We start from the raw sequence: 17364 nt of genomic DNA on the forward strand, positions 1-17364 counted from the left end.
CAAGTCAGCAGAGACATGCGCGGGGAGGTGGGGTGGGGGTTAGGAGGAGTCACCTGTGAGGGACTGGGCAGAAGGGGGCAGGGGTGCTTGAGCGCACCCAGTGAGGGCTCGGCCCGGGCACAGGAAGGGCTCGGCGTTCGCTGGGTGGGTGAGTGAAAACTCGGCTGCCCGGACCTGCGGGCAGAGCCAGGGCGGGAACAGGAGGACCCCACACGGCGTTGGGTCGGGCGGGACCCGAACAGCTAGGGAGCCTCGCCGTCCCGAGGCCCCGGACCTCCGGGGACAGAGGAGCTGCCGAGACCGCTACCGCTGCGGCCGAACGGGGGCGCAGGGTCCTCCAGCGCCGGACCGGGGAGGGTGCCACCCCGCCCACCCGGCCGCGCCGTCCCGGGACCGCCCGTCCCCGGCCGAGGGCCGCGCCCATTGGCCAGCCGGGCTCCGCGCCCCGCGCCCATTGGCCGGCCGAGCGGAGGGGCACGCGGCCACCGTGGCGGGCCTCAGTCGGAGGGCTGCGCGCGGGCGGGCGGCGCGGGCATGGCGGGCGCGGGGCTGCGGGCGGCCGCTCGGCTCTGGCTGCCGTGCGGGGGCCCCTGCGGGCCGCGGGCCGCCTCGTCCTCGCCCTCCTGCCCTGGCTGCGGCCCCCCGGGCCCCGGTGCCCCCTGCCCGGGCGCGCCGCGCTCCGTGCCCTCCCCTGCGCCGGCCGGCGGCGCCGAGGTCGGCGCGCACCTATGGGCTCGGTACCAGGACCTGCGGAGGCTGGTGCACGGTGGGTGACCCGAGACTAGGCAGCTTTGGGGGCGCCCCGACGGCCGGGGACGGCGGGCGGTTTGTTCCCCGGACGCGGCCGCCGTCTTCCCTCGGGGTCCCGCCTGCCGGGGTGGGGGGTGCCGCGGCGGGAACGCCCCCACCCCGTTCTCGTAGGGGCCTCCGCTGGGGCGGGAGCCGCGGAGACAAAGCCCACGGCGGCGCCGGCCGGACGGGCTACCGAGGCGGACGCCGACTACACTGAAGGCATGTGTAGATCGCGCCGCGGGGCCCGGAGCGCGCTCGGCGCTGGAGGCGGAGGTGCTGGTTGGAGAAAGGAGGCTGAGTCGCCCCAGGCCCCGGGAATCCACAGGGCTCGCGGCATCCTTGGCCAAGGCCCTTTACCTCTGTCCTCTCCTTCTGCAAAATGGGGGGACGAGGCCTAGGACCCCCTCCCAGAGAGGCGGCCGGGGCGCCCTGGCGGGAGGACGGGGAACGTTCCCGGCTTGTCCGGGCCTGGTGGGGCCTCGCCTCTGCAGCACAGACGTGGTCTGGGTCTCGGCCCTGTCACCGACCCGCCGGGTGGCGCTCGGTGTTCGAGGTGGCAGCCACTTCTCACAGGGGGGTGGTGATGACCCGGAAAGATCCGAGCCAAGGAGGGGCAGGGGACTTCCTGAGGAGCCCCCGGGGTGGCCCGACTTTCATTGTCTGATTAGACAAAAGTGGCCGTGTCTGGAAGGTTCCAACACACCGAGCGGGGCTTCCCGTCCAGCTGGGTGGAGATCGGGGGGTGGCGGTGGACCGGACTCGCCGCTTGAGAAGCTGAGGGCAGAATGGTTAGGCCCTGAGGACTGGGGCTTCGGGTCCCCGCGCCAGCCAGCACCTTCAGTGCATCCTCTGCTGTGGGCCTGGAGGAGACCCTGCGAGGCGCTAGCAGCTGCCCCAGAGGTGTGGAGGGAGGGACATGGGGGCCTGCAGGCCCTTGTCACTCACCCCACGACCCGCATGCCTGAAGATCTTCACAGCCCGAGCTCCCTTGATGTGAAAGGGGCAAGCAGGGTCATCTCCTGGGTGAGCCAGCCTTGCACCCCGGCTCCTAACTCTCCCCTCTGGCCAAGTTTTCTGGTGTAGATGATGGGCATTGAGGTCCGCCATGGCCTACTGCCTGTGCACCAGACTTTGCCAGGGAGCCAGTCCCCAAGCCAGGCCCTCCCCACCAGCCTCAGTGTGGTGACATTGGAAGGCTGGGCCTAGGGGCAGAGTAATTAAGGCAAGTGGGGTAAGCCAGATCCACATCTCAACCCCATTGCCTGCCTCCCTGAGCCCGTCCGTCTCCTCCTCACAGGATGGGGTGAGGGTGGGACAAGGTGAGCCATCGAGGCAGCCTCAGGGGCATCTCACGGCTGCCGCGGGGAAGACCTGGCTCCAGAGCCTGGGCCTCAGGCAGGTGTGGGAGCTGGGGCTGAGGGAGAGAAGGGGCGAGGGGCTGCGGAGTGGGACCCGTGAGCCTGGGAGGCTGTGCAGGAGTGGGCAGGTTCTCACCTAGCTCTGGGCACCTGTGGAATGGGTGGCACCTGTGTCCCCAGCCCAGCTATGGTTTTCTCAGTCCAGAAGTTGGGTCAGGAGGCCAGGCCTTCTGGGTTGCTTCCCCATGCTACTCTGTTCCTGGGAGGACTGTCCATCTCTGGGAACATTCTCAAGGGCAGAGGTGAAGAGGTGAAAGCCTGGACTTGGCCAGAACTCCTTGCCAGTGAGGGGTTCTACTGGATATTGTACCAAGAGTCACAGTTGGTACCCAGGAACTCGACCATGGGAAGGGCAAGACCTGGGGTCCTAGTGACACCAGATAGGGGGCATTGCAGAAGCAGTTCCCTAGAGAGCTGAAGTCCGTTGTGCCTCCCATGCTTCCAAGGGAGCGTGTCCCGTCTGCACCTTGAGTCTGTGAAGCAGGGCCAGGCTGGGGTTGGCCTGGGGCCGCCGAGGAACTGGCCACACCTGTTTCTCCACCCACACCCTGAACCTGGCTTTGAAGGAGAGGGTGGGGCAGTGCGTGTGCTCCAAAGTGAAGTGTTCCCCGAGTGAAGGCTCAGAGCATGGGAGTGTGTCACAGTGTCTGCCTATGGGCCCAGACAGCTGCCAGGCAGCCTGCGTGGCCAAGGGCTTCTGCCTGGAGACCATGACTGGCAGTGGCTAAGACAGGAATCCCCTGGAGTTGGGCTGTTTGAGCCTCAGCCACAGGCCAGAGGTCTACGAACATGTCACCTGGAGCCCCTGCTAGGCAGTGCCCTGTGCCCCTGTCTTGGCTGCTCCCTCTCCCCCCGCAATCCTGCTCCATGAGTGACGCCAGGTAATCGGGCAGGGAGGTGACGGGCTGCAGCGGCAGGCGCACTGCCTGTTCAATCCTGCATCTGCTGCGCATGCAGAGCCAGGTGCTGCAGGGAGCACATTCTGTGTGACCCTCTTAGTAATTCTCTCAGTAAGTACAGTTCTTACACCCCCTTCAGAGACAAGGAAACCGAGGCCCAAGAGGTCAGGTGGCTTGCCTGAGGTCACAGCCATGAGAGGGAGGGCTTGGTCAGGTCTCTGTGACCTCAAAGCCCATGCCCTTCCCCATCCCCCCAACTGTGTAGACAGGGAAACCAGGGCAGGTGAGCCTGGGACGCGTCAGCTGCATCTGCCTCCGGACCTTGGAGCCCACGCTGCAGTGTGCCACCCAGCCCCTCACAAAGCAGCTGGAGGATGGGGGTGGCTCTGACCTCATCCTCAAGGGGAGCAGCCAGAGTAATGGCCCAGGACCCGACATCACACATCCCACCTGTCGTAATTGGCCATGGGCAAAGGCAGCTAATGCCATTATGTGGGCTGGTGGAGGCTGAAATCTGATTAGAGGAGCCCCTGCTGGCTGTGGCAGATGCTCAGAGCTGGGAGCCTGGGCTGCGGTGGGGTAGCCGGAAGCCTGTACCCTGTTAGTGCTTCCAGGTCCCACCCCAGGCTTCAGGCAAGGCAGAAAGGGTGGGAGCATAGGCCTGTGTCCGATGGGGCCTGCGAGGGCCTGGAGGAGGCACGTGCCCCGTGTCCTGGTGGGGTAACCCAGGATCATAGATAGGACTTGGCCCACAGCCAGCTCTCTCTTACCCCAGCCATGTGACCTAGCCGGAGTGACCTGTCCCTCAGCCTCAGTTTGACCACCTGCAGCACTGGCCTAAGAGTGCCTATCCTGAGGTGTGCTGTGAGGCTCCCGAGCTTGGGTCCTGGTGAAGGGCTCAGAGACCCTTTGCCACTGACGTGATCGTCGGCGCCATCATACTTGCATCTGCTTCCTCCAGACCTCTTGCCCCCCGAGATCTGCAGCCTCCTGAACCCAGCAGCCATCTACTCTAACAACGAGATCAGCCTGCGTGATGTTGAGGTCTATGGCTTCGACTACGACTACACGCTGGCCCAGTACGCAGATGCGCTGCACCCCGAGATCTTCAACGCCGCACGTGACATCCTGATCGAGCACTACAAGGTGAGCCAGCCAGTGGGGGCCCAGCCCTGGAAGCCCACAGGCTGAGGTTGGCCTAGCCCAGCTGAGTCATAGGGCCCCTGGGCAGTGGCTCCTCAGCCAGCTGGCCTGGCAGAGCCTCTGGCTCAGGCCTGGCCTGCTTTCCCCCACAGTACCCGGAGGGGATTCGGAGGTATGACTACAACCCCAGCTTTGCCATCCGTGGCCTCCACTACGACATTCAGAAGGTGAGTAGCCATGCCGCGGCCTCTTCCAGGCCCTTCCAGACCAGCAGCCTAGTGGGGCTGCTTCCTTAGCCCCTGTCCCTTTGGGAGTCTCATCTGTCTCCCCACTTGGCCTCAAAGCTGTAGCTCCCTCCCAGCTTGGGCTTCAGTGGCGGCCTGGGAGAGGCTGGCTCAGGGCCAAGGGCCTGCTCCTTCCTCCCCACCCACCCTGCTCCCCTGGTGCCCCCAGAGTCTCCTGATGAAGATCGATGCCTTCCACTATGTGCAGCTGGGTACGGCCTACAGGTTAGTGCTAGCGCTGCCCTGCCTCCGCCCCCGCGTGCCACCTGGCTCAGGACCACTTTGGACTGGTGGTGTCTGTGCACCCCCAGGGGTCTCCAGCCTGTGCCAGATGAAGAGGTGATTGACCTGTATGGGGGCACCCAGCACATCCCTCTGTACCAGATGAGCGGCTTCTATGGCAAGGTACTTGCCCCATCCACCACCGCCCAGGGCAGCCGGCTCAGCGACCAGCTGTGGGTGCTGGCCCCCTGGGAGGCGGTGTCTACACCCTGGTGGGCCAGCCATGACCCACAGCCTACCAGTGTCCCCAGACTTGGAGCCCTGGGTTTTCAGAGCTGGGGTTGGGGCTGACACGCTTGCTGAGGAGGTAGCCGCCTCCACAGGGTCCCTCCATCAAGCAGTTCATGGACATCTTCTCGCTGCCGGAGATGGCACTGCTCTCCTGTGTGGTAGACCACTTCCTGGGCCACGGCCTGGAGTTCGACCAAGCGCACCTCTACAAGGATGTGACGGTGAAGGCGCGGGGCCTGCCTCTCAGGGCGCGGGGAAGGGGAAGTCCAGCCACAAGGGCAGCCCTCCTGGGTCCCACTGTCCTCACTGTGCCGCCACTGCCCCCAGGACGCCATCCGGGATGTGCACGTGAAGGGCCTCATGTACCAGTGGATCGAACGGGACATGGGTAAGGGTGTGCAGCAGCCCCACGCGGCCTGCCTGGGCAGGAAGAGGGCTGGTCTCACAGGACCCATCTCCTGGCAGAGAAGTACATCCTGAGAGGGGAGGAGACGTTCGCTGTCCTGAACCGCCTGGTGGCCCATGGGAAGCAGCTGTTCCTCATCACCAACAGCCCCTTCAGTTTCGTGTGAGCTCCGCCCCGCTGTGGGGAGGGGGCTGGCTGGGGGCGTGGCTGGAGCCGCCTCAGGCCACCTGCCGCCTGTCCCGTCTCTGCCCAGGGATAAGGGGATGCGGCACATGGTGGGTCCCGACTGGCGCCAGCTCTTCGACGTGGTCATTGTCCAGGCAGACAAGCCCAGCTTCTTCACTGACCGGCGCAAGTACGGGCCTGAGGGGCAATATGCTGGAGCAGGGGTGGCCTTTGCTCACTGCCCGGGATGTGTGCTCGGGATGGGGACAGCCCCTTGCTGGTGTGGCCCCTATACACAGGTGGGCCTTAGAGGACACAGAGGTGCCTAGTCCATGGTCCTGCCCCAGATTAAATCAAGCCTTTGCCCCCGATCCCAGGCCTTTCAGAAAACTCGATGAGAAGGGCTCACTCCAGTGGGACCGTATCACCTGCCTGGAAAAGGGCAAGATTTACCGGCAGGTAAGGGCCATCCAGGTGGGAATAGCCCTCGCAGGGACACTGCATCCTGGGCCCTGACCAGCCGTCTGCCCTGGTCCTGGATGTAGGCGATGGTTCTCAGGGCCCAGGCCTGGTCAGCACTGAGGGTTCTGGGTCAGGCTGAGTGTGTGGTTCCAGCTCTACTGCTGGGTAGCAGAGGGGCCGGCCCAGTCCCTTGGCCTCCCTGTACCTGGCCTTCCTCGCCTGGGAGAAATCTGTAATACTCGAGTCGTGCGGTGAGGCCAGGGTGGGCTGGGTGTCACTGAGTGCCCAATACACAGCACTGTCTTACTACTTGGGGCTGAGCATTTTGCTGCAGCCAGCAAGCCTTGGGGTCCTGAGCTGGCCTGCTGGGGAAGGTTCACAGGCCGTGGTAAAACCCCCTTTTCTGGCTGGCTAGGACAGATGAGAAGGGGCCTAGGGCTGGGCAGGAGATGAAGCATTTGGGCCTGGATGGAATGCGGAAATCCTGGCAGGGGGGTAGGTTCCAGGGGTTAGAGGAGGAGGAGGGCCCAGGGGTGTGACGGAAGGACGGCCTCGGGGGTGCCCAGCACTGCGGCCTGGCCTGCAGGCGGCATTCCCAGCCCTGCCGCGGCCCGGCCCCCTTGGGCACGGGGTCTCCCCTGCTCTCCTTTGTCTTGGCATCTTGGCTGAGCCCAAGGAGGGTCATGTACCTTTGTGGGAAACAAGTGACTTTTTTCCCTCAGCAGCTTTTAGATATTTTTTGGGCTTGATCTGAGATTGTTCTTTGGGGGGCAGGATGGGGCTGGGGGGGCGCTCCTCCTTGGGGCTCTTCTCCTTGTTCCCTCCCGCTCTGTCTCTTGTCCTGGCACCTCCAGGTTCTTCCTCTGGGCTCAGGGCACAGCCTTGGCATGTTGCCCACCCACACCCTCTTCAGAGGCCCTGCTCCCCCTGTGTCCCCACACTTCCATCTCCCGGGGCCTCTCCCATACTAGTGACTCCTCTTTGCTCGGTGTAAACTCTTCTCCCTCCTGGGGGGTGGGTTCCTGGCTCAGGGAAGTTTTTGGTCCCCTGTGAGCTTCCTCTGTAGTGTTTTTCATCTTTTCTCTGGCTTAGGAGCAGATGCCTCACAGCGAGGGCTGCCCTTGGGCTGCTGGGTCCCTCTGGGCTCAGGCAGGGGAGGCCAGAAAGGCCTTTGGGGCCTGTGTGCCTCCGGCTGTGGGGGGATCACTGCTGCAGTTTGTTTCCCACAGAATGGACGCAGTCCCTAGTCCGGGGTGGGTGGCAGGCTGGCCCCCTTCCTGGGTATGAGGGGGACGTAGCCAGAGCCCAGAGGCCACAGCGAGGCCACGGGAAAGGGCAGCCCAGCATCCGGCCAGAGGGGCCTTGCTCCCCCTGGGGATCAGGGAGGACTGGTGGAGGACAAGGCTTGCCGGCAGCCCCCTCCCCCCCGGGATACCCCTTGGCATGCTGGCCTCAGCGGTATGTCCCCCGACCTGCCAGGGAAACCTGTTTGACTTCCTGCGCCTGACAGAATGGCGTGGCCCCCGCGTGCTCTACTTTGGAGACCACCTCTACAGCGACCTGGCAGTAAGTGCGGCCGGGCCCAGGGGAGGGGAGGGGAGGGGAGGGCGCCCTCCTCGCTGGTGCTGAGCCACCCTGCCCCCAGGACCTCATGCTGCGGCATGGCTGGCGCACGGGAGCCATCATCCCAGAGCTGGAGCGGGAGATCCGCATCATCAACACAGAGCAGTACATGCACTCCCTGACCTGGCAGCAGGCGCTCACCGGGCTGCTGGAGCGCATGCAGGTGCGGGCGAGGCGGGGCCGGGGCGGGGCGGGGCGGCTGGAGCGCAGCCGGTGAGGGCGAGGCGGGGCCGGGGCGGCTGCTCCCACACCCAGCGCTTCCCTTGTCTGCCCCAGACCCACCAGGACTCTGAGTCGCAGCAGGTGCTGGCTGCCTGGATGAAGGAGCGGCAGGAGCTGAGGTGAGTGGGGCGGCCTGGGGTGGGGGTACCGGCCAGCCCCTTCTGCGCCCCCTCGAGCGCCCCATCTCCCCAGGTGCGTCACCAAGGCCTTGTTCAACGCTCAGTTCGGGAGCATCTTCCGCACCTTCCACAACCCCACCTACTTCTCCCGACGCCTCGTGCGCTTCTCCGACCTCTACATGGCCTCGCTCAGCTGCCTACTCAACTACAGCGTGGACTTCACCTTCTACCCACGCCGCACACCCCTGCAGCACGAGGCGCCGCTCTGGATGGACCAGCTGTGCACGGGCTGCATGAAGACGCCTTTCCTCGGTGACATGGCCCACATCCGCTGAGGGCACGTTTATTGTCAGGACGAGCGCAGACCCCACGCCCGCCAGTGTGGGTGGGCAATAAAGTCTCCCCTGCTCACGCCTCCGCTCTGCTCCAGGGTCACTTGACCGCAAGGATCCTCTGGGTGTCAGGGACGTCCCCCAGCAGGGAGTCCTGGGGGGAGGACCAGTTGTGGCGGGACCAAGACCACGCCCTGGACCCCCTTCCACACCCCTTGCCCCCCACACTCACATCAAAGGGCTCACAAAAGTCATCGTGGCTGCCAAAGACGGGGTTGGGGACGGAGACCAGGGTGGGGCTGGTCCCTTCCTGCCACGGGGAGAAGTCGTCGTCAGCAGCATCTTCTACCTGAGGGGAGCAGTGAGGGGCCTTGAGCCAGATCCGGGGACCCAGACCCCCCCCACGCCCCTCGCCCCCTGCCCTACCTGGAAGGCCGCGAAGCCAAAGCCTGCGGCCTTGCCTCGGGCACGGAGATAGAGGGCTCCAGCCGCCAAGCTGAGCAGTGCGCCAGCAGCCACCACGGCCCCCACCCCTGCTGCCATGGCTGGGGACTCCAGTGCCACCACCGCCCGCTGCAAACGGACGGCATCAAGGACCTGGCCAAAACTGTCCCCTTGTACCCAGCAGCTCTGCCAGCACCCCTTGCCCCCAACTCACAGGCTGTAGGGGTGCCAGGAGGGGGCTGGCCAGAGCATGGATGATGCCATTGGAGGCCATGATGTCCCACACAATGACGTGGCTGACCGCAACTGCCCCTGGGTCCTGTAGGGAGAGAGACCAGAGTCAGGCCCAGTGAGAGTGAGGGCCCAGGCACAGGAGAGGGCAGCAGCCAGACTCACCACAGGGGCCCCAGAACTGTTGTCATGGCCCACGTCACTGATGACGAGGTGGAGGCCCGAGTGGGCAGGCAGCAAGGTACCCTGGCTGGCGTTAGTGCTCAGAAAGGTGGCACTGGAGGCGTGCAGCTCCAGGTCTGGGCCACTTAGCGTCTGCAGGTAAAGCAGGGGCTGCTGGCCTGGGCCACCAGAGTGTGCAGGGTCTGCCCCGCCCTTCCATGGCCCCCACTGGTTACCATGTTGTCCACAAAGCCTTCGTTGACGGGGACAAAGAGTGTCTTGTAGGTGAGCTCATCGTCCAGGAAGTCCAGGAAGTCGAGACCCCGTGGGGTGGCGTTGGCGTAATGCAGCAGCATCTGGGAGGGTGAGGAGACAAGGCTGTGGGCAGGCGCTCCCCAGGGCCTCCCGCCCCGGGCCCGGGCCCCTGCACACCCCGTAAAAGGTAGAGAAGTCGGCGGTGGCAGCCAGCACATCAAGCAGCTTTCCGTTGCACACGCTGGTCCCGTCACCCACGAGGCCACCTCTGCACTGGCAGGCCACATCTGCGGGGAAGGCGACGGTGGGTGGCAGGTTGGCGGGAAGGCACGCGGCCAGGGGGTAGAGGACGCACCTTGCTCGCGGTAGCAGTAGGCATCCCAGCGCTCTGACAGGTCCTGCCGCGCGCCCAGGCTGACGACGCCCGCCCGCCCATCGCCACAGCCTGGCGCAGGGAAGACGACGGGGTGCGCAGCCGAGCCGTCGGCCAGCCAGCCCACGAGGCACAGATGGAAGCCCAGCTGTGGGGGCGGGAGTGGCTGCTGAGCCCCGAGGCCCCACTCAAGGGGCCCTCAGCCCCCGGCATGGCTCCCAGCTCAAGGCCCCGCGCACCTGCTGGGCAGCAGAGAGCTGAGAGAGCGAAGCGAGGACGGCTCCCTGGGCCCCACACGCCGCCCGGGCCTCGGAGAAGTTGAGGCTGTAGCGGCCGCCGGCAGCCTGGAGGTGGAAGACACCAGCCCGCTTCTCTGCGGAGGGAGGGGGGCGGTCCGCTGCGGGCGGGGAAGAGAGGCAGGGGCTGGGGGAGGGCTAGGGGCAGACGAAGTACCCTGGAAGTGCAGGTCAGTGCACACGGCGTCCACGTGGCAGGGGCGGGGTCGCCCCAGGCAGCGGTCCACAGGCGGCTCGGGCTCCTCCACACACTGCAGCCCGTCCCCCACATAGCCGGTGCGGCACTCACAGCGCCGAGTGTTCTGGGGGGTGGGGGGCCGCGGGTGCGCTTTAGGGGCCGGTGCCACTCGGACCGACACGCACCCCCAGCCCCAGGTAGGCCGCCGGCTCACCGGTCCGGTGCTCAGGCAGTCCGCGTGCTCGCTGCAGCCCCCGCGGTAGCCGTCTGCGCAGGCGTCACGGGCCCGGCAGCTCCAGCCGTCGCCCTCGTAGTCGGGCAGGCACGCGCAGATGGCCGCCGTACCTATCTGGCTGCAGTTGGCATGCTCGCTGCAACCTCCACGCCCGTCCTGGCACAGGTCTGCCACTGGGGGCAGGGCAAGTGGTTGGGGTCAGGCGACAGGACGGGCACGGCGCACCTCCCCTCCCCCACCAGCTGCTTGCTCACCTGTGCACGTGCGGCCGTCCCCTTCGTAGCCCAGGCTGCACTCGCAGCTGTTACCCGCTCGACACACGGCCTGGGGCGCGCAGGCGGGGGAGCACACGGGCTGCAGCTCTGCCCCAGGGCCCACCCCACCGGCCATGAGTAGGAGCCTCCTGGATGCCCGCCTCTCCTCCCACCTGCCCCCACTGCCTCCCCCAGGGTGCAGCCGTGAGTGCAGTGGTGTGTGCACGTGCGGGGAGGCACAAGCCCGAGGGCCACTCACCGAGCTGCACCTCGCAGCGTGGCCCAGTCCAGCCCTCCTCACAGAAGCAGGAGCCAGAGCCCCCAAGGCCCTGGTCACAGTGGCCACGCACAGTGCAGCGGCAGGCTGGGGAGAGAGGCCAGGGATGTGGAGGTGGCACGTGGGCAGAGGGAATCAGGGAGCAGGGAAGGACGAGACAGCCTACCTTGGCAGTGGGGCCCAAAGGCACCCGGGGCGCAGAGTTCACATGCTGAGCCAGCAAACCCCGAAAGACACCGACACTGCCCGCTGCCACTCATGCCGTCCACACACACGCCATGGCCACTGCAGGGGCTGCCGGCACCACCAGGGCAAGCTAGTGGAGGGATCGGGGAGTGGGGCGGGAAGGCGGGATGGGTCGGCAACAGCGGCCCGACCCAGTCGCACCAGCTGTGTTTTAGCCAGTGGCCGCCAGGCCTTTTCGCCAAGTGCAGTCTGTCCAGGCCCCCTGCTGCTGAGATCCCTCCAGACTCCCCAGTATGCCACCCATACACTGACCCTGCCTCTTCAGGCATTCTGGCCTGGGAAAATCCACTCACCCCCAGATCCGCCCCAGGCCATGACCACCCCAAGAACCTTTCTTGAGAACAATGGCCACAGTTGTGCCCTTGGCTGTCCGGGCACCAGAGGAGCCACCAGTGGCATGTGCAGCCTCAGGACACTCACCCCGGCACTCGCTGCCATAGTGACCAGGGCAGCAGCCAGGCTTCCAGGTGCTGCTGACACAGTTGCGCTGGCAGCCCCTGCCCAAGCCAGGCTGGGCCCAAACACCATGCAGTGCCACAGAGGACAGTGCAGGGGATGTCCAGAACTTTGAGTAGCGCCAGCAGGCCTTGGGGCTGCCCTGGACCAAGAGGAGTCAGGTTGTAAACAGCCTGAGCTTGGTGGTCCCCAGGCCCCTGCCCAAAGCCCCAACCAGCTCCCAGCCTCTTACCTGTTCCTGTGAGCCCTCAGGACAGGGTGGTTCCAGCCCACAGATGCTGCACAGCTTCTGGAAGGAACGAGGCCATACAGCAAGGGCAGGTGGATGGACAGGATAGGTGGGCTTGGGCCCTGCCCATCCACCTCTGGCCCATGGCCTCTCTCACCAGTTGAAGCAGCCGAGTCTCAAAGGTGTCACAGCGGGCACCCAGGCCAGGTGGCTCTAGCAGCTGGTCTATGCCATAGGCCAGGCCACCCTCAAAGGGCAGGTGCCGCTGCACAATGCGGGCACCATCTTCACCCACCGTTAGCTCACCCTGCAGGTAGACAATACGGCAGTGAACAGGGTCACAGATGCACTGCAGCCCCCACTGCCAGGACCCTTGCCTCCTGCTTCCCTCATTCAAGCCCCCTCCACAGACTCACCGGCCGGGCACGGCTGCAGGAGAAAGAGACAGGGTTCCCATGCATGGTGTGCAGTGGGCCCAGGTTGGGCAGGTCAGATGCCAAGGCCTGTGCAGATGAGCAGCAGTTAGAGCTGGGCAGGCAGGCTGGGCGCCCACAGTGGGCACCAAGGCCCAGAGTCCACCCACCTCGGTGTTGCGGATCACATGGCCCCGCAGAATGGCTGCCAGCTTGTCACGGTGGTCCTCGTGGTAGAGCCAGGCCTGGCGCTCGGGCGGCAGGGCCTGCAGGGCAGAGTCTGTGGGCCACAGCATCGTGAAGGGCCTGTGGGACACGTCTTGAAGCAGAGGCAGGAGACCAGCCGCCTGCAGGGCGGAGATGGGACAGTCACTGCCGGTCAGAGACCCGAGGCAGAGGGCGGGAACTGGGCTTCAGAAACTAGGGAGGGGCTCCAGGCACACCAGCCACTCAGTAGCCATCCCAGCAGACCTGTGTGGACACGTGCAGGGATAAACCCGTGTGCCCCTGGCTGTCCGCGAGTGTGTGAGCGACACAAGCACCCCACGTGCTCACCCTGGGGGTTCCCACCTGACCCGCCCGGGCTGGGGGCAGTACCCTCACAAGGCGGCTGAAGCTCTTGTAGCCAAAGCTCTCGGCGGCAGCGGTGACGTTTCTCTGGGGAAAGGTGCTGGTGAGCAGGGGAGTCAGGCCCTGCCCCGCTGCCCGGCCCCCAGGCCCGCGCCCAGGGCATACCCGGGGGGCAGGGGCCGCGCCAGGCTCCCAGTGCAGTGCGTCGGGCGGCAGCAGGACTCTGTCGATGAAGTGCAGGACGCCGTTCACCGCCTCATGGTCGCTGCTCACCACGCGCGCGTAATCATTGACGTAAATGCTGCCCTGGGGACAGGGCGGACGGGGCGGGATAGTGGGGGGCGGTGCCCGGCCCCGCCTCGTGTGGGACAGGTGGGCGGGGCCAAGGCGCGAGGGTTCCCTCCCCGGGAACCCCGGGCAGCTGCGCCGTGGGGGGAGGCGAGTCGCCAGCAGCGACGGCAGGCGGGGCGCGCGGGGCGCGGGCGCCTCACCTCCCTCTCGCTGAAGCGCAGCGACTGCCCGGACAGCGCGGTGGCATAGCCCTCCTCCAGCAGCTCCTGGCTGCGCAGCGGCAGGCAGCCCACCACGTGGTAGCGGAACACGAGCTGGCGATGGGCGCGGATCCGGGCCAGCTCCTCCTGCGGCGGGGGGGGGGGGGTCAGCGCGGCAGCCGGGGGTCGTGGCCGCCCTGCCCCCCACCCCGGGGGCTGCCTTACCCGCGACACATTCGTCATTAGGTCGGCGTGCGGCACGAAGACCGTGAAAGGCCCCTTGCCCTTGAGCTCCCTGTATTCCTGCGGGAGGGGAAGCCGCCTTAGAGGGGGAGCGGCGACGTGAGGCCCCGCCAGGGCCGACCGGGCCTTCCCGGAAGCACTGGGACTCGGGGACCAGACCAGCCGAGCGCCGAGCGAACGACACGGGAAGGCCGAGACAGGTGGGGCCGCAGGTCGCGGAGGCCCGGGCGGGACAGAGGGGAGGACGCCCGCCGGCCGCTCACCAGCAGGTGGAGGCTGAAGAACGAGGCGTGCCTGTCCCGAAGGAGCTCCTGAAGGGGCGAGGGTCAGCTCAGACGCTGGGTGGCCCCCGTTCAGGGCCTGGTGCCTGTCCCAGCACCTGTGGCCCAAGGTCTGGCCAAGGTGGAGACGAGGAAAGGAAAGCCAGGGGTATCTGAGCTGGGGTCAGGGTGAGGTCATGGATCGCAGCCGGGCCAGGCCCGGGCAGTCAGGGGTCACACTCAGGGTCAGTGCCAGGACGGGGACCAAATCTGGGGGTCTTAACCAATCTCTTGGGTGAGGCCAGGGGCAGGCATAGCCACGGCCGGGTCCAGGGTCCGACTCGGGCATCATTACCAGGCCGACTCGGGCTCGGCAGGTGAAGCCGTCGCCCACGGTGTGGGCTGCGTCACAGATGCAGGTCCGCTGGCCGGGTCCCGTGCTCCTGCACACGGCGTAGGGGCTGCAGCCTCCGTTACTCTGAGGCAGGGGCAGGAAAGAGGCATGGCTGGCTCCCAAGACTTCTCTGCCCCAACCAGCCCTAGGGAACGGTCCATGGAGGTCTCTGTGTAACCCTCAAGGCCCTGTTTCCTACTTTGGGGGAGGTCGGACGAGCTTGTGGGGAGGGTGACTCACGCCTCGGAGGCCCTTGGGACCCTTCTGGGAGGAGGAGGGCTACTTCCGGCCTCCACCCCCCCACCGTGAGATGGGGTACGGCTGCGGTCCTGACCTGGGAGCAGGGGTCCAGGGGCTCGCAGGTCCGGAGGCCGTCCCCACTGTAACCTTCTCGGCAGCTGCAGGAGACCTGTCCCAAATGCTGATCTATGCGGCTGCTAGGACCCAAGAGCAGGCCGGGGCCGGCCCAAAGGAGTGCCCCCTCCCCACCAACGGGAGAACGGCACAGCCCGTGCCCAGGCCTGGGTACTGACCTGCTGGGGGCCCGTGGGAATACACACAGCATGTATGTGGCAGCCCCCGTGGTGGGTGAGACAGCTGTTGATTTCTGGGGGAAGAGACCCCAGGGTGAGGAGTGGCCCCTCCGCGTGTCCTTCTGGGCTCATCCCCACCTTCGCAGTGCCCCTTGGGCATTTCGAGTCTGCCTAAGGTCACTGAAGCCAGACTCCTAGCCCCACACACCCCGAGGCTGGGGACCCCAGCCTCACCCTGGCACAGCTCCCCGTCGCCCGCGTAGCCATCCTGGCAGGTGCACGTCCGCTGCCCAGGTGCCACCTTGGTGCAGTTGGCATGAGGGGAGCAGCCCCCGTGGTCACGGGCACAGGGGTCCACCTCTAGGGGAAGATGATCCCAGAGAGCTGTGAGGAGCAGCAGAGGGAAAGGACAAGGCCAGAGGGAGAGGTATGACCCGAGAAGGGACAGGAACAGAGACTGGACCTGGGGGAGGGGAGCAGGGGCAGGGCGGCAGGGGGCACTGGACCTGAGCAGTGGACACCATCGCCCGAGTACCCGGCGGCACAGACGCAGGCAGGGGCGGCGGATGCCGAGTCCTGTGCACAGCTGTGGGGGGACAGCAGCTCAGCCCGCGCTGCCCCTGACCCCACCCTGCCCTCCTGCCCCAGGATGAGCTCACTCACTTGGCATTGGGGTCACACCTCTCTGGGCACTGAGGGCCAGTGATTTCTGGGGGAGTAGGAGGGTGGTTCTGGTTTGGACCCAGGAACTGCCTTCTCAGAAGGCACCCACCTCTGCCCCTCGGGGACACTCACTCTGGTCACAGCGAAGGCCCTGCCAGCCCGCGTTACAGACACAGCTGCCATCCCCTCGCAGCCCCTCCTGGCACAGCCCGTGCTCACACTCACACACTGAGAGTGGGATAAGGGAGGACAGGAGGAGTTGCTTGGTGCCCCCTTTCTCCCCTGTGGGCATCCTCTGCCAGGATCCCACCATGGACACCCCTCCCAGTCCTCACCTCCAGCACAGCTGGGCCCGTAGCGGCCTAGCTCACACGTCTCACAGGCGGTCCCATGGAAGCCCTCGTGACAGCGGCACTCCCCACTGCCCAGGAGCCTGTCCTGGCACTGCCCATGGCCCGAGCACATGCCACCCAGGCCTCCCGGGCACGGCTCACACAGTGCACCAAAGTAGCCGGGGCAGCAGTCAGGCACCTGCCGGGAGGGGTGCAATGAAGGGCCCAGCACAGGCCGGGTCGGATGAAGTAGGGAGATGCCAGTGGGGCAGGGGGGCACCTCAGGGGCCACAGAGCCACAGAGCCAAGCCAGCTGGATGCACGGAGATGGAGACCACCTTCTACAACCCTCCCCATGGCAGGGGTGAGTAGGGAAGGGCTGTGCCCTGGGCATGGATAATGGTGTCGGCTCCCCTGAGCCCCTTTCTACCTCGCCCCTAGGGGCACAGCCCCAGCGACAAACACTGGCCCCTCTGACCCCAGACATCTCTCCCTCCCCTTTGCTTCCCATTCCTCCGGGCCCTGGCTTCGTGGGCCTCACCCTGGGCCTGGCCCTGCCTCTGATCCGGGCTCCTCCCTGGGCCCCAGTGCTACCTCCTCCTCTCAGAGCTGTGCGGGGTGGGCAGGGGTGCTTCACGGCAAACCTGGATCTTCTTGGCACACGTGTAAGAGCAGCCCCGGGAGAAGGAGGAACCGGAGCGGTAGACACAACTCTTCTTGGGGGTGTCCTGGGGACAGACAGCAGGAGGGCTCAGCCAGCGGCCAAGGGCAGGGGAACAAACGGCAGGTGTCCACGGGTGAGACACAGGACAGCAGAGGGCCAGGGAGGGACCCAGACAGACAGGCCTGACTGAGAAAGGGCGGGCAGGACGCAGGCCTGGGCATGGGGTCTCGGGCCTCGGGCCACCGGTCTGGGGAGGCCTCCCGCCTCTGCCAGGGAAGCTGACGGCCCACCCCGTCCGCTCCCCAGGCCTGGGTGAGCAGAGCTGGGCCCGGGGCTGGCACGCACGGAGAGAGCCCCGCCTCACCTGCAGCTGGAAGCCCTGAGCGCAGCGGAACTTCCGGGTGCAGTTTACACATTTCTCCTGGGGGAGGGAAGGCAGAGCGACAGGGGTCCTCAGGTGGGGCCCCCAACCCCACCTCCCTCCAAGGCAGGCTGGCAGCTCTCCACCCCTGACCAAAGACTCCTCGCCTCCAGCAGACCGGCCAGCCAGCACCTCCCAGCCTGGAACTCCCCAGCTGTGCCCCCGGCCCCGGCCCCAGCCTCTCACCCGCAGGGCCTCCGCGTGGCTGTGCAGGCAGCGGCTTGAACCCACCGTCAGGACCCCCGACAGACCGAAGAGTGAGCCCCCAGGAGCCTCCAGCACGGGGCCCTCCAGCAGCATGTGGTTCACCTCAGGCTGTGGGGAGGAGCAGGAGGCTGAACCCACCTCCACCCTCACCGTGGGGGC

At 66.4% G+C, this 17364-nt stretch overlaps 2 protein-coding genes across 7 annotated transcripts in view; one reads left to right on the forward strand and one right to left on the reverse strand.

The window, feature by feature from the left end:
* NT5DC2 (5'-nucleotidase domain containing 2) lies at nucleotides 1-8464 on the forward strand. 3 transcript variants are annotated; one of them, XM_057486768.1, is made up of 14 exons: nucleotides 1-148; nucleotides 4071-4255; nucleotides 4405-4479; nucleotides 4706-4761; nucleotides 4848-4941; nucleotides 5142-5270; nucleotides 5377-5437; nucleotides 5515-5617; nucleotides 5709-5810; nucleotides 5998-6079; nucleotides 7562-7648; nucleotides 7728-7868; nucleotides 7982-8046; nucleotides 8120-8464. In XM_057486768.1, exons 1-14 carry the CDS (start codon nucleotides 16-18, stop codon nucleotides 8379-8381), a joined length of 1575 nt encoding a protein of 524 aa, XP_057342751.1. In that variant the 5' UTR covers nucleotides 1-15; the 3' UTR covers nucleotides 8382-8464. The 3 variants fall into 3 exon arrangements, with proteins under 3 accessions (XP_057342751.1, XP_036733629.2, XP_036733628.2); XM_036877734.2 differs by lacking the exon at nucleotides 1-148 and adding an exon at nucleotides 481-766 and having other exon boundaries at nucleotides 8151-8464; XM_036877733.2 differs by lacking the exon at nucleotides 1-148 and adding an exon at nucleotides 483-766.
* The window catches only part of STAB1 (stabilin 1), a 24619-nt gene continuing 15605 nt past the window's right edge, over nucleotides 8351-17364 (reverse strand). For 2 of the 4 annotated variants that reach the window (XM_036877728.2, XM_057486748.1), the window contains 35 exons: nucleotides 17185-17313; nucleotides 16942-16998; nucleotides 16558-16641; nucleotides 15917-16112; nucleotides 15714-15809; nucleotides 15582-15627; nucleotides 15425-15504; nucleotides 15153-15278; nucleotides 14919-14992; nucleotides 14720-14794; nucleotides 14347-14469; nucleotides 13995-14042; nucleotides 13714-13791; nucleotides 13489-13635; nucleotides 13163-13303; nucleotides 13025-13084; nucleotides 12598-12774; nucleotides 12431-12517; nucleotides 12172-12321; nucleotides 12018-12074; nucleotides 11750-11927; nucleotides 11250-11399; nucleotides 11066-11170; nucleotides 10807-10914; nucleotides 10532-10725; nucleotides 10297-10441; nucleotides 10083-10216; nucleotides 9826-9991; nucleotides 9648-9757; nucleotides 9452-9571; nucleotides 9219-9368; nucleotides 9037-9141; nucleotides 8805-8951; nucleotides 8611-8727; nucleotides 8351-8532 (listed from right to left, as the gene is read on the reverse strand). In XM_036877728.2, coding sequence (XP_036733623.2) covers nucleotides 8479-8532; nucleotides 8611-8727; nucleotides 8805-8951; nucleotides 9037-9141; nucleotides 9219-9368; nucleotides 9452-9571; nucleotides 9648-9757; nucleotides 9826-9991; nucleotides 10083-10216; nucleotides 10297-10441; nucleotides 10532-10725; nucleotides 10807-10914; nucleotides 11066-11170; nucleotides 11250-11399; nucleotides 11750-11927; nucleotides 12018-12074; nucleotides 12172-12321; nucleotides 12431-12517; nucleotides 12598-12774; nucleotides 13025-13084; nucleotides 13163-13303; nucleotides 13489-13635; nucleotides 13714-13791; nucleotides 13995-14042; nucleotides 14347-14469; nucleotides 14720-14794; nucleotides 14919-14992; nucleotides 15153-15278; nucleotides 15425-15504; nucleotides 15582-15627; nucleotides 15714-15809; nucleotides 15917-16112; nucleotides 16558-16641; nucleotides 16942-16998; nucleotides 17185-17313 — 4014 coding nt within the window. In that variant the 3' untranslated portion in view covers nucleotides 8351-8478. The remainder of the gene's footprint in view (nucleotides 8533-8610; nucleotides 8728-8804; nucleotides 8952-9036; nucleotides 9142-9218; nucleotides 9369-9451; nucleotides 9572-9647; nucleotides 9758-9825; nucleotides 9992-10082; nucleotides 10217-10296; nucleotides 10442-10531; nucleotides 10726-10806; nucleotides 10915-11065; nucleotides 11171-11249; nucleotides 11400-11749; nucleotides 11928-12017; nucleotides 12075-12171; nucleotides 12322-12430; nucleotides 12518-12597; nucleotides 12775-13024; nucleotides 13085-13162; nucleotides 13304-13488; nucleotides 13636-13713; nucleotides 13792-13994; nucleotides 14043-14346; nucleotides 14470-14719; nucleotides 14795-14918; nucleotides 14993-15152; nucleotides 15279-15424; nucleotides 15505-15581; nucleotides 15628-15713; nucleotides 15810-15916; nucleotides 16113-16557; nucleotides 16642-16941; nucleotides 16999-17184; nucleotides 17314-17364) is intronic. The other 2 variants (XM_057486735.1, XM_057486741.1) reach the window with 2 other exon arrangements.

The sequence above is a fragment of the Manis pentadactyla genome, chromosome 1 (assembly GCF_030020395.1).
Source record: "Manis pentadactyla isolate mManPen7 chromosome 1, mManPen7.hap1, whole genome shotgun sequence".
Taxonomy (NCBI): domain Eukaryota; kingdom Metazoa; phylum Chordata; class Mammalia; order Pholidota; family Manidae; genus Manis; species Manis pentadactyla.